This window comes from Ailuropoda melanoleuca, chromosome 11 (genome assembly GCF_002007445.2).
Source record: "Ailuropoda melanoleuca isolate Jingjing chromosome 11, ASM200744v2, whole genome shotgun sequence".
In the NCBI taxonomy this organism is placed as follows: Eukaryota; Metazoa; Chordata; class Mammalia; order Carnivora; family Ursidae; genus Ailuropoda; species Ailuropoda melanoleuca.
In genome coordinates, this window is record NC_048228.1 from 42,099,058 (window position 1) to 42,113,561 (window position 14,504).

General features: G+C 42.6%; 1 protein-coding gene across 5 annotated transcripts in view; it reads right to left on the reverse strand.

Moving 5' to 3' along the window:
* Positions 1–5,950: 5,950 nt before the first annotated feature.
* The window catches only part of ARHGAP24 (Rho GTPase activating protein 24), a 500,478-nt gene continuing 491,924 nt past the window's right edge, over positions 5,951–14,504 (reverse strand). For all 5 annotated transcript variants that reach the window (XM_034671582.1, XM_002913592.4, XM_019806282.2 and 2 more), the window contains 2 exons: positions 12,206–13,283; positions 5,951–8,745 (listed from right to left, as the gene is read on the reverse strand). In XM_034671582.1, the coding sequence (XP_034527473.1) occupies positions 8,502–8,745; positions 12,206–13,283 (1,322 nt within the window). In that variant the 3' untranslated portion in view covers positions 5,951–8,501. The remainder of the gene's footprint in view (positions 8,746–12,205; positions 13,284–14,504) is intronic.

Below are 14,504 nucleotides of genomic sequence, written 5' to 3' on the forward strand. Positions count from 1 at the left end.
ACTTAGGATATCAGTATCCTGAAAAGAAGAAAGTTTCCAAGGCTAAAAAACCAAAAAAACCCAAACAAACCCAAACAAAACCATAAACAACATGATGTTTCTTTTCTGCATTCCATGAGTTTTATTTTGATAGTTTCCTCTGAGAAGGAGTAAGCCCTGAGGCTGGGCTAGGCTCATATTTCCCGCACCAAAATCTCTAAATCAGCAAACAACATCACAACGGATACTGGAGTCTCTGTAGGGATACTGTCATAAGAGGCAAAATCTACGAAATTCGGGCAGTCTGTAGGTAATGACCGGAGCCCTACAATGACTTAAGACAGAATTTAGTTATTTTTTATTAAAAATTCCAACTCAGAAGAACATCGCTGAATATCTGAACCAGAAATTTGACATTGAGCTCTGAACATTCACTCAGTAAGTCACATCACAAATATTGACTGAGCATTTCAGTCTTCCAAGAACTGTTCTTGGCACACGTAGTTGTGATGAATTCAGGCAACCTTGCTGCCTTCATGTAGTCTATAGTCTAATGGGGGGATAAGGTAGTGGAAAGCATTAAGAAACCAAGTAAAGCAGGTTAAAAGGATAAGGCATGATAAGGGATGCTATTTAGATGAGGTGGTCAAGGAGGGCCTCTCAAAAAAAGACGATATTTGAGCAAAGACCCAAATAAAATGAGAGAGTGTGCCATGTTAGGCAAAAGCAAGAGCATGCACCCTGGAGTAAGAGCCTGTGTGTGTGTGTGTGTGTGTGTGTGTGTGTGTGTGTGTATGGCATGACCAAAAGTCTTGTGGGTGAAGCAAAATGGACAAGAGAAAGTGTGATATTAAGTGAAATTGAAGAGCTGGGCAGGGGTCAGAGCATGGCAAGTTCTTGGGATTTTATTCTAAATATAGGAAGATGATGGATAGATTTGAGCAGGGAAATGATATAATCTAAAGGGATTAAAGAGATCTTTTCAAAAGGATCTCTCTGGCTGCTGAATAGAAAGAAGAGGTTGAGAAGGAAGATACGAATGGGGACAAAGAGGTTCTTGTAAGATGTAACAGTAGCACAGGAAGATACGATGGGGCTTTGACTAGACAGTGGAGTGGCTGAGTAGGGGTGGATTCAGGACATAACTAAGGATATTTTGTGAAGGCAGGGTTGACAACATTTGCTGATGGACTGATATGTGATTTGAGAGAAGCAGGTAGGATGACTCCAGAATTTTAAAAAATCTAAACCATCAAGCAAGTAATGGCGTAGTTGACTGAAGTGGTAAACAGTGGGTTGGAGCACATTTGGGAAGAAAACCATACCCTTTCTGGAAATGTTAGTTGGAGATACTTATTAGCTATCCCAGTGGAGTAGCAGGAGTGTCTGTGAGGCTAGAGTAAGGGAAGAAGTTGAGCTGCAACATAAATCTGAACGTAATCAGCTTGTGAGTGTCATTTATAACGAGGGCAGATAAAGAAGAGAAGTCCAAAGATAGAAACACGTCTTGCTCCAACATACAGAAGTTAATACACAGCTGAGTATCCTGAGGAATGTCCAGTGAGGCAGAAGCCAGGAAAGTGTGCTGTCCTGGAAGCCAAATAAAGGAGTTTCAAAAATGGGGACTGGGCACCCGAGACAATGCTGCTGAGTGCCTGAGGAAGATGGGGGCTGAAGATTTACAACTGGACTTGATTTTTATGGAAGTCATTGCTGTCTTTATTAGCGCATGTTCTCTGAAGAACTAATCAAGAAAGTATGACTCCAGTGAGTTCAAGAGAACATAGGACATGAAGAATTAGAAATAGGTAGGGAAAATTCAAGAATTTTTTCTAGAAAGTGAAGCAGAAGGATTATGTGGAAATTAGACATCAATATGATATGAAGAGAGATTTTTAAGAAAGCTGTTATAGCATGGGTATATGTTGATATATATATGTCTATATATATATATATCAATATATATATTGATATATATATTGATATATATTACAATATATAAAGAGCAAAATTCATAACATAAGAGAGAAAGAATGTTTATTGAAGGAGTAATGTGCTTGAAAAGGCTGGAGGGCTGTGTGTGAATGGGAGGAGCACTTGGCTTGGTTGGAGCAGGTGGCACAGTCATTGTAGCAGGAGGTATGGCGGTGTGTACAGGTTGCATGTGGACAGTTGGGAAGATACGATGATGGAACATAAGGACATAGTCTTCTGGTATTGTTTTCTCCGTAAAAACAAGATATCAGTAAGTTAGGTTATGTAAGTAACGCTACTAGCTGAGAATGTGAAGGGGAAGAGCTTATGGAGGTTTGAGAAGTGTGAAATTGACCTTGAAAAGTATGAAGTTAAGTTACTAGACAGTGATGAGAGCCATGTGAACCATATTTATATAGGTATAAGGTGGGACAAGTCAACTGGTGGCCTTTTGCTCTCCAGCCATATTTAGTTTCTCAGGTGCAGGTTAGGAATAAGCAGGAATTGGATTTAGCCAGAGTTGGGCTGGGTGTTTTTCCTTACCAGATGAGGACAATGGTGGAAGAGAATATGAAGGGATTTGAGAATGAGGAAAAGAATAATTATAGTGAAGAACCACAGAAGCTGAGCTGGTCAAGGAGGGAAGCAATGACATGAGGGGATGATAGCCATTAGAAAGGCAATGGCTTGTCGACTCTTTGGGAGTTTCTAAAAATTGTTGGAGTGATGGTGCTAAGGGAATGACCTAAGAAGGGAATAGGTGGTAATGAGGCAGTGAGTGCTTGAAATGGAAGTTTGGTGATGGTGCACTTATTGGGAATGGTGTGGAATAAGGAAAACCGTGGTCATGGGTGGCTAATGTTTGGGCAGGAGGAGATCAAGATTTTCAGAAGTGAGCATCTCAAGAGCTGAGTGGCAGAGGAGTAGCGGTTTGGGGGAAAACACCGGTTGATTAGGTCCTAAAATAACTGGTCATGTGACATGTACGTCTATGGAGTTATTAAGGAAGTGGGAGGATCCAAGGTCTGGAAGTAGCATCAAGGAACAAAGCAAGATCTACCCCTCTCCTTCAGGCTAATGACATGCAGGTTGTGGAAAGGGAATAGCCATCCTTGGGAGGGCTGCAAGAAGTGGTAGCCATGTTTCAGAAAAGATTTAGGGGAGGATGATGGCAGCTGAAAGGTTCTAGAATGTATAATGGAAAGTAGAGAGGGAATAGTAAGAATAGAGAATCAGAGATTGTCTCGAATGAGGGAATATGCTGAGCAAAATGGGCATAAGCATAATAGCAAAGGCAAATGATACGTGGTTTGGACGATTTTGGCAATAGGTGATCAAGAACGAGGGCAAGATGGCCCAACCCTAGAGATTGCTTTGGTGTGGTATGTAATGGATTCCAATGAATCATGAGGAGGCAGGGAATGTGTGTGTTGGCAGGAGAGGGATGGGAGGGGCACGGTGTTCACAAAAACAGGTAGTGTGCTGAGGGCCAATTTAACTCCTTATTCAAACGATTCAGTACTTTTTACTTGAGAAAAGTAACCCTAGATCCGCTGGTCTCACCTGGGTTCAGCCCTCCAGAAGCTGGAAAGGTAGCAGCTACACATAGTCCATAAATAAAGAGTATCATTCAGTCCTGGACCCGAGCCACAAATGGTGCATTAAAAAACACACTTTACATCTGCCAAATTTTCTACTCCAATATCTGCAGTGGGTTTGGTAGGTTTCCGCTGCTTGGGGAGCTGTTAGTTTTTCACATCCCTTTGCAGCAAGGAGCCCAGAAGCTGGCTAGTCCAACTCATTCCACACTTGTGCAATTAAAGACTATAAAGAGAATAACAAAATAGCCTTTGGGAGCCACAAGTCCACACACTTTTTCTGTGGTTTGTGAGTTTCAACAAGACGGAATGTGTCTGGCTCTGGCTGCTTTAGTTGAATAGGAGAGTGGAAGCTGTGTGGGTGCCAAGTGTTTTCAGATCTCCTGGTGGCGTGTGAGTGAGTCTTTACACCCAGGACCACCCTGATGGCGCACACTTAATAGGTCATTTTTATTGCACTGGGAAGGCCCCCTAGGGTCGGCCCGAAAGACACTTAAGCACCTACGTTTCATGGACTAGGGAAGCCCCTGCCCCAAACTGCTAAGCTTTCTAATAACTTTCCATTCTTTAGAACTCGCATCATAGTCATGGCTCTGCAGTGCCTTTCCCAGCCTCACTTTTGTGATCTCGAGCTACTTTCACAGAACATCATCTTATGTGGTCGTTATTATAAACTAGGCATCGTAGACACCAAGTCTAGTGCTGGCGTGGCATCTGGAGGTCTTCAATAAATGTGCACTAATGGTGATGCTGATATGAGTCTAGGCACATTCACTGGTCGCATTCTTAGACTTTCATTGTCTTTTACCCAATACCTTTAAAACTGAACATATTCTTCAGGGTCCAGATGGACAGAATGGATGCAGGACAGTTACAGGTGGTTCTTGGGACGTTATTCTCAGATCATGGATACAATGATATTATCTTGGGTAGAAAGGACTCCTTGGGTTACCTCTTCCTTGCCATCAAATCTCTGGCAGATTATCCAGGCAAAGGTAAAATTAGCCTTCCTGGGACAAGGGCAGATTTATATCCTCTGCTGGTGATCATGCTGGTCCAATTCTTGAGGCCACAACTCTGTTTTCTAGAAGTTGGAACACCCTTTCAGTAGAAAGAATTTGAGGTATGAGAGCTACCATTTATTGAGCACTTACAATATATACTGTGCAAGTCACTTAACTTAGTTATTTCTCAAAAAAAAGAAAAAAAACCCAATGAGGAGGAGACATTAGTATTATTCTACTTTACAGAAAAACACATTGAGACTTACAAACATCATGTAATTTTTCTTAAATTCTTGTAACTATGAAGTGGTAGACGTGAGATTTGAATCCAGGTCTCTGATTCCAAAAGCTTATACCTATCATTTTCTGGGATGCTACTCTAAGCAGGATGCAGTTCTGTGATGAAAGAAACAGAGGTTTGCGGCCAGTATCACAGTCTTGAAATTCTCCTGAATTTCCAAGGGGAGGTAATTATATTGATGATTTAAACTATCCTACCTGGAAATGACCTTTTTTTTTTTTTTTAAATTTAGAGCTCAGCTTGTGAATAAATAAATAGGAATGACATTATTTAAATTTCTCTTCAAGTTTTTAGTCATTTCATAACAAAATGACATATAGAAACAACTTTTAAAACGTATAGACTTCATTTGGCCTACTCTCATACATAATTCTATTTTAAATGTTCTCCGAAGGATACCCAGACATATGGTTTGGCTAGTGAAACCAACGTTATAGACTCAACACTTGGAAGCAAATCCTTTCTCCTAGCTCGTAATTTAAGAATCATTCTAGTTACCTAAATAGTTTTAAAGAAGTCTATACAGGATGTAGCAAATGAACTCTTGATACTTCCTTCTTACTTCCATTTTATTTTTATGTCTTTTAGTTGATATTTTCTGGGCATTTAGCTGAATTAATAGAAGAACTAATAGGAACCCAGATGGACAAGCTACTCATGGTATCCATTGATTGAAGGTCATCACTGAGATTGATGATGAAAATTAGTAGCAGCATCCCTCATAAATCAAAGACCAGATTTATGGCTAACTCTGCATGCTGGCACTCTGTGGAATAAAGGGTGGAGATGGAGGGATTTAAGACCAGTAGGATGCAATTCGGCTCTCTTAGGTAAAGAAGCTCCATTTGTCACTAGAGCTAGCAATAGAGTTAACTGGAAGTCACGGGATAGTCACATTACATATCACTTTAAAGTACTACAACGTCCCTATTTGGTAGGAGTTATTACCTCCACTTTACAGAAGAGAAAACTGAGGCTCAGAAAGGTTAAGTGACTTGTCATTCATTGCTGTGCGTCTTGCCTGAGGCATGTCGGGATGCCTATGTAGGTCTGTTTGGCTCTCTGTTTCCTGCTATTTCCATTCTACCGTGCTGCTTCCTAAAATGTTTCTTATTTGGTGAAGAAAATAATCAGATGTGGAAAAGACTAAGAGAGATATACACAAATTGGGAGCACAAGGTAATTAATTCTGAGTTGAGATCCTAGAAGCTTTAGAGAGGAATGACATTTGATTTGGCTCTTTAAAAAAAAATGGTAGGACTGTGCCAGGTAGAAGGAAGGTAGTGAAGATGGACATGACAGTAGAAGGTGGAAAGTTCCAGAGGCACGAAATGGCTTGGCAGGGGTAGGGGAAGTGGTAGGAGATGCAAATAAAACTGCAGGTCCCAGCCTTCTACACGGCATGAAGGGCGTATCCTTTGGGCAAGTGAGAGTCTTCACGTGTTAGTAGATAGCAAGGCCATGACATGGTCAGATGGGTGGCCTAGAAGGGGCATCCTGCAAAAGGAGAGATGCTTTCATCAAAGTTGAGGAGGAACTGATCAAAGAGAGTAGACTCAAAAGGCAAGGGTGAGTGGGCTGGATGGTACTTGGTGAGTGAATTCAAGAGTGAAGAAGAGTGGAGAGAAAAATGAGAATGAACATTTGGGGCATCCTTTCTGTCCACTAGGTGCTGTGCTCAGCTTTCACACCATCTACCTTATTGAAACCACATAACAAGTCCATGAGAGGAGTATCTTTGTTATCCCCAGTCTACAGCAAAAAAAAGTGACACCTAGAAGTCTCAGTCACAGCTAGTGGATTGTGGAAAATCTGAATGCAGGAAGGGTGAGTGAGTGGCCTTTGATTTTTACTATTGCATCCTTCAGCTCCCTGGATGAGTCCAAGGTTTTCAATCACTAGGACAGGGACTGGGAAGAGACAGAAATATATAGAGAGAGACCCACTGAGATCAACATCGTACATTCTGAGTTTAACTTTTCTGTGTGATATCCAGGTGGAAGTATCTGGTTAAAGAGTCAGGAAGAGAGAGAAAAGGAATCTAAAAATAAAGAAGGCATCAGTATTATAGATAGTGGTTAAAACCCAGGACCACAAAGTTTGCTTGGGGGAAGGATATGCACGAAAGTGAAAGGTGACAAGGTTGGATGCTCTAAAGACTATTCTCCCCTTTGCAAATAAATAAACACACGGACATAGAACCTTCTAACAACACGATCCTATAAACTCAAGCAGTCTTTATTTCCGATGATGCCTTTTGTGAATTTTTATTCTAGTGTGAGAAATATTTACTTGCCTGGCTTCTCAAAATCATTGCCTTGTTGGAGTGTGGAGAGTTGTTCTCTCTGAGCTCCAGCTCCAGAGAGCCCTGGGCTCCTCTCCACGGTCACCATGACCCATGTGCATCAACTTGTCAAAACTGAACCCTGAACCATTCACATCTTAGTATTTTTGTGAACAAATATGTTTTCAACTGGGAAGAACAATATTGCAAAAATTAGAAGCAAAATAGTTTGTCTCTCCCAAACTTGTCTCCTTCTCCTTCTGGGCTATCCACTCCATCACCTGCCTTTGCCAGCAGTCCTGCAGACAGAGTCCCAGGGACAACACAACAGTAGGCCTGAGTGAGAGAAAAATGTCACTCTAAGACACACACTCTAGCAGTTTAACTGAGAGGGTCACGGCCACACCATCTCCCTGCCTGCGCTGCCATGTGTCTGCTGGCGGATGGAGGAGAGGTCTGAGCAGACAGGAGGTGTTCCTGTGGCATAGTATAGCAAGTGTTGTTTCTCAACCTCCAAATAGCGGGAAGAACTGTTCTCGAAACCACCTAGCAGTTACAGAGACTCAGTCCAGAAGGTCAAGTCATTCATGGCAGGACTCACTAAGTGTTTTTACCATTTCCCCCCACTAAATTGCATTCTGCACAGGAGACCTGCATCTGTGGGACTGACCAGGCAGACAACAGGCCTTCCAAAATTCTCTTGTCAAGATACCTCACAAAGAAAACTGAGCAATGTCGAGGGAAGAATTTAAAGAGCAAATCAAAGGTTCCTGGTGATTCTACTGTATTTTATAAAACTATTTACATTTCTCTTTTTGGTCATGGCGAGGTCTATTGGCACAAACAGCACAGCCACAAAGTATTCTTTTGCTTTTAATAACTCATCTGATATATATTTATATATATTTATATATCTGCTTATCTTCATTTCCTCAGCAAAAGGGGAAATAAAAATATTGATCTATAAAAGAAGCTGATGATAACACAATGCCAAAAATAGCTTATGTTAAGTGCAAGGGGTGAAGCTTGAGAGCAAGCTAAATTGCAACAACATATTGATTTAACATTTTAAATACAAGACTTGCAATAAAATAATTCTTGAGATCTGCTCATTTTTAGTTTACTTTTTAAAAACTACTCTCTATACACATATCCAGTTGTAACACTTGACAGTAGCATCATGGGGCATGATATAACTTTGGTACACATTGCAGATATGGATGGATAATGTCTGTAAATGATACTCCTTCACCAGTTAGAGCACTGTACAGCAGGTGACCAGCCACCTGATCCCACAGAATGTTCCCACCAGAACCCCGGAGGCTTCCCAGGTGCATCGGACACAGCGGGAGGAAGCGGGCTCACTGGATCCATATTGTGTTTCCTCTCTCGGTTCTCCTGGGTTCCACTGTCAGCTCCCCAAAGGTGGAGAAAAACTGCTCCATTTCTTTCTGCAGCATGTCGTTTCTTTTCTCAGCATCTTCTTTTGCTCGCTCGGCGTTTCGCATTTTGATTTCAATCATCGTGAACTTCTTCCTTTCTTGATCCAGTTCATCGTGGAGGCTCATCATTTCTGTTTCCAAAGTCAAGTTTCGCTGTTCTAAGCTAGATGGGGTGAGGGAAGGAATAAGAGATAAAGTGATTTTATTCACTTGAAATGTGACAGCGATACAAATATTTTCTGAACCCTGTCTCTGCAATGTTTAGGAAATAGTAATGGGCCCCTTCAAATCAGTGAAGCAAGGTCTAATGATTCAAAAGATGTATTTTTATTCATTCATTCATTCATTCAATTTGCTAGGATGATTTACTATCATTTTAACAAGAAGACCCCAAGACCTCGCTTGGAAGCACTTAGTTGTTGTTTGATTGTGAATGAACGAATGCCAGCACAGAGAAGCCAGAGACTGATGATCAGGGAGCACAGAATGGCAGATGCAGGAGGCAACCCAAACCACAGGGCTTCCTGGAGTCATTTCAGGTAAATGAAAAGTAAGGTAAAACTGGCTTTACTAAAAGAAAAGGGAAAGTGTGATAAAGTTGGAAGAGAAAGAGGACATCATATTTGCTTTCAATCAAAGCAAAAGTAATGGTAGTGAAAATGTCATTGCTGGATAGCTCAAGTCTCTTATGCCAGGAAGTTGCTAATCAAAATAAAAGTGGCATAGCAATATTTGTGTCAGAAAAAAATAGATTTTTAGCAAAAAGCATTATTACAATTAAGGATGACCATTACTTAACGATAAAAGGACCAATTCATCAGGGAGATTTAAACAATACTGAACCTATATTCACCTAGGAGTCTAGCCTCAAATTACTCAATATAATGTACAGCAAAATTATAAGGAGAAATTAATAAGTCTATACAATTAGGAGATTTTTCTTTCTCAGAAATTATAGATCTATCTGATAGAAATTAGAAGAAATGTAAAACGTTTGAACAACTTGATTAACAGACTTGATCTATTAGTCATACATAGAATCCCAAACCAGTAAAAAGAGAATAGTTTTTACCAGGCCAAGTAACTGATATCATTTAGACAAATTTCTCTGACCACAATAGAGTAAAGTTAGAAACTAATTTGGGGGGTAAAAAACATCAAACTCACATTTTTAAAATGTGAGTTTAGAAGCTAAACAACATATATCAGTGATTGATAACTAAACAAAGTAAACTATTATCTATCTACCATCTATCTATATCGTCTCTCTATGAATTTGTCCAACTTCAATATTTATGGTATGGAGTTTAAAAGAAATTGAAAGAGAAATGTATGACTGCAAAGAGGAACAATCAAAAATTAACTAGAACAGTTAGCCTCCTCTATTTCTGTGGCTTGGGCCCATGGCAGCATGTCTGCCCCACTTTGCCGTGGACCTCTCCCTCCAGCTGTCAGGCAGATAAGAATGCTACAGGAAGAGGGCCCATTGAGATGACATTCTACTGGGAAGTTCCATTATTTTCTCCCAGTCTCTGAAATGCTCCATAGATCACAGAACATAAACAGGCACCAATGTTCTCACAGATGAATGCGTACATAGGCAGCCATTCAGAATAGCTTTTTGTCCCTCTGTCACCACAGGTTTAAAGTGCTCTCTCTTGCTTCCCAGCGCTAAGTGCTAAGTTATCATCACGCACTGGCAGAAATGCAGAGTTCTGGTAGCCAGTGGTTCTGAAAACTGCATTCAAAAATGAGAGCTACCTTATAAGCTGATGGCATTTTTCCTCTTCCGTAAACCTCCTGTCACTTGGCATTATACAGAAAAATTCAAACCAAGTTTCTGTTCAGCAAGATTTACAAGAACTACTTTCCAAGACAGTCATTTTTCAAGTTAATGTATAAGTAGTACTTTAACGTATATTTACTTTACCAAAGCTCTTGACAATATGTATCTTTTGGCCTGATAATTGACAAATGAGTGGGACACATATTAAAATACACTGAAGCCAACTTTATGTATCAAGAAGCAGCCATGTGGGGTCTGGAGGCCTGGTAGTTATTGAAGCAGGACAAAGACTGAGGCCCACTCCTATGAGGACCCCAGAACACCCATGAAGCAGGAGGGCCACCAAGTCGCACAGCCTGAAACTGGGGCAGAGACCACAGAGGGGCAGCTTCATGCTGAGCTGAGCCTTGAGTCTTCTCCTGCTTGAGACTTCAGTGTCCTATCGCCTACACTAAGCTGAAAGGAGAACAGAAAGACCACAGGGTTTAGAGTGTCTGTAACCATGGTGAAAACGCTGGGGTGGGACATTTTGGTTTCTGGCCCAAGGTTCCGTGTCTGTGAGCCCTGGGCTCCATTCTCCATTCCAGCTCAAGTCTACGGAACATGTGACAATCAGGTCACTGGGCAAACACCCCTTATTCTGTCGCGGCTGCTTCCCTAGAGAAGCTGCCAAGCACACTTCTACCTTGGTCATCTTGTGAGAAGATGAAAACTGATATAAGTTAGTGTTTAGCATAATTGCTTCCTTATAAATCATAGTTGTTTTTTTTAAAAGATTTTATTTATCCATGTGACAGAGAGACAGCCAGCGAGAGAGGGAACACAAGCAGGGGGAGTAGGAGAGGAAGAAGCAGGCTCCCAGTGGAGGAGCCCAACGTGGGACTCGATCCCAGAACGCCAGGATCACGCCCTGAGCCGAAGGCAGACGCCCAACGACTGCGCCACCCAGGCACCCCTAAATCATAGTTTTTGCTCCTCGTTCAGCCTACAATTTCCTTGTCCATACGAACACACTTCATGTCATCGCTTTTCTCAAAAACCTCCGTGGATTCCAATCTCAGAATAAAAGCCAGACTTATAATGATCCCCAAGGTCCTAGGTCACCTGGCCCTGTTCCCTGTCTGAGCCCCGCCCATCCCATCTCGTGGCATTTCCACGTGCTCTTCCCCAGGTAACCACACAACTTCCTCTCTGACGTGACCTTACACCTCACCAATGCCTCTTGCCCCTCTTCGCTGCGTCAGCCTTCCACTGAGCAACTGAGCCACTTCACCTCTGGATCTGTCTCTGCAGTGAAAGGGAAGCAGGTTCCATGAGTGCTGAGTTTTTGTCTATTTTATTCACTGCTGAATCCTCAAGGCCTGGCGCTGAGCCCGGCGGACAACGGACACTCTCAGCATCCAGCGATTAAAAGAACGAAAAATAAAGATCTGTTTCTTTTGACTCTTTTTCTTCACCCTCATTTCATCCTCTTCCCGCCAGTGAAAATAGGCTCCTTACTTTCCACTTATCCCAGCCCCTCTCTTTCCAGCCCCTTAACACAACGCCACACATTTAATAACAGAAGACAGCATTCTTGAGTCCTATTCTGTGCCAGGGGCAAGGCTCAGTGACTTCTCACATGCTTTAAGGTAAAAACTACTCATATTTCAGTTTTTCACAGTAAGAACCCGAAAGCTCATAGAACAATTTCCCCAAGTCCCACAGCTCACAGGTGGGGAAGCCTGGCCTCAAACTCGGGTCTCTGGCTCTGGAGCCGGCAGGCTTGACCTCCAGTGCCTACAGGAGGAGGCGGCTGAAGCCTTTCCGGCAGCTGCGAGCTCCGGGTTTTCCTCACCTCTTTATCCTGGACTCATACTCTATCTTCTGTTTGGTCATCTCCTGCTTCAGGCTGGACACTAAACTGTGCAGCGCGCTGTGGCTGCTGGTGGTGTTGCCCACGAACGTCTCACTATTGTCGCTGCTGCTGGTGGCACGACTACTTCGACCTCCCACACTCCTCCGGTCACTCTTGTTTTCATAGTCCCCAGGGTGGGAGAGGTCGTCCTGCGGGGGCCCGTCCAAAACAGGGTCCTCAAAATTAGCCCCGTAAAAGTCTTGCTCTGGGCAGGTGGTGGTGGAGGAGCGACAGGAGTTGGAATTCTCGGGGAGGGAGATTTCACAGGAGGACGTGGACCAGGTGGCGCTGTCGATACTCTGCTTGTCATCAAGGTTCATCATGGAGAACTGTTGATGGACGTTATCATAGGTGGAGAGCCTGTTGTGCTGGCCTGACTCTCCCGCTTGCTCTTTCTGCTTGTTATCCCTCAGGGTCACATAGCCATTGGGCAGCCAGCTCATGCTGCGACCGTTCATGGGGTTCCCAAGTGTGTCGGGGTTCAAAATGCCCATTCGCACCGTTCCATTCTGTACACTGTGGGTGCCCATTTTGGTACCAGACCCCTTCAGGGAAGAGGTCCTTCTGGCCTGTAAGCTCCCATTGGGAGTGGTTTGGGTTTTCTCCAGACCTTCTGCATTACTGCTGCTGAAGGACCCATTGGTGACTATCCCACTGCCCTTATTGAAGGCAGGATTCTTTTTGACCATGAGAGGGGGGCTCCTGGAGACATCCAGCTTGTGAACGCTGTTCCTTGGGCTGTTGGTTTTACTACCTGGTAGCGCTGTGGGGGACCCATTATCCACACCGCTTCTCTGGGGAGACTCAGGCTTGTCCCAAGAGCACTGCCTACCAGGACTGTCCTTGGTGTTGTTGTTCTCCTTGTTCTGTAGCTGACCCATGGTGGCTTTCTTCGGAATTTCATTGTTGTTGTTGCTCACTCCTTCTTGGGGTTTGCTTTGCAGTTCTGCGTCTTTGGGGAAGAGGCGATCATGCTTGCCAATCATCACTGACATCAACTGCTGGACCACCACAGTGCCTAGAATTGCATAGGAAACACAACAGGATGAGTGTTTTATTTCCCACTTCGAAAGTGACTCTTAAAGAGCCACAATCCGATGAATATTCAGCATGATTATCAGTAGTGCGAACTATATCCTTTTTTTAAATAATTTTTATTTTGTTATATTATTCTTAATGACAATAATAGCAACAGAAGCATTTACCGTGTGTCACGAACTGCACCAAGCACTTTACTTTCGTTAGTTTTGTTGGATTTTATTTTTTTATTTTAATTTTTTTCTTTTTAAAGATTTTATTTATTTATTTGACAGAGAGAGAGAGAGAGAGCCAGTGAGAGAGGGAACACAAGCAGGGGCAGTGGGAAAGGAAGAAGCAGACTCCCAGCAGAGCAAGGAGCCCGATGTGGGGCTCAATCCCAGGACCCTGGGATCAGGCACTGAGCCGAAGGCAGACGCTTAATGACTGAGCCACCCAGGTGCCCCAGTTTCGTTGGATTTTAAAACAAATCTATGAATAGGTAGTTTTTATCTTTGTATTGTAAACGTTAAGTAACTTGACCAAGGTCACAAAGCTATAAAGGAGCAGAATCAGGGCTTGAAACCAGAGTTAGCTAGTTCCAAAGAATAGGCTTTTAATCATTATACACCATTTCCTGCAAGTTTGAGATTTAATTATGAGAAATCTTCCTTAGGAGGAGGTCAATGTGATCTCTCATCTGACAATTGCCTCAAACCACCGATATATTTTAATGGCATTGCTTGGTGGAACCCTCTATGATTGCTGGTGGATATATGGTCTGTCTTTCTAATGTAGCAAAGGTAATGAAGTTCCATGTGAGTTTTGCTCACTGTTCAAAAGTTTCAAGGCATTTTAAGTGACATCAGCCAGAATGGTCTATTAAGGATCTCCAAAAATCCTCTTCTCCATAAAAGCAGCTGACAAAAGTATTCTGAATCAATATTTGTAGGAATCTGGAAATGAATTAAAGGCCTGCTACAGTCTGGAGAATGTTTATTCAAGAAAAATGGTTGACTCAGTAATAGCAGCAGGCTCTGTGGTATTTTAACTTTGTCCCCATCCTCTTCTCCCTAGCTTTGCAATAGCCTTGAAAACTAACATCCCACAGTCACAGTGGGAACTGGCAGCTTGGCAGCCCCTGCAACGGGCTGAACAGAGTTGGAATTCCACAGCTCCATTTCCAGAGTATTGTCACCATTTGACCTGTTTGGTGGTTTTC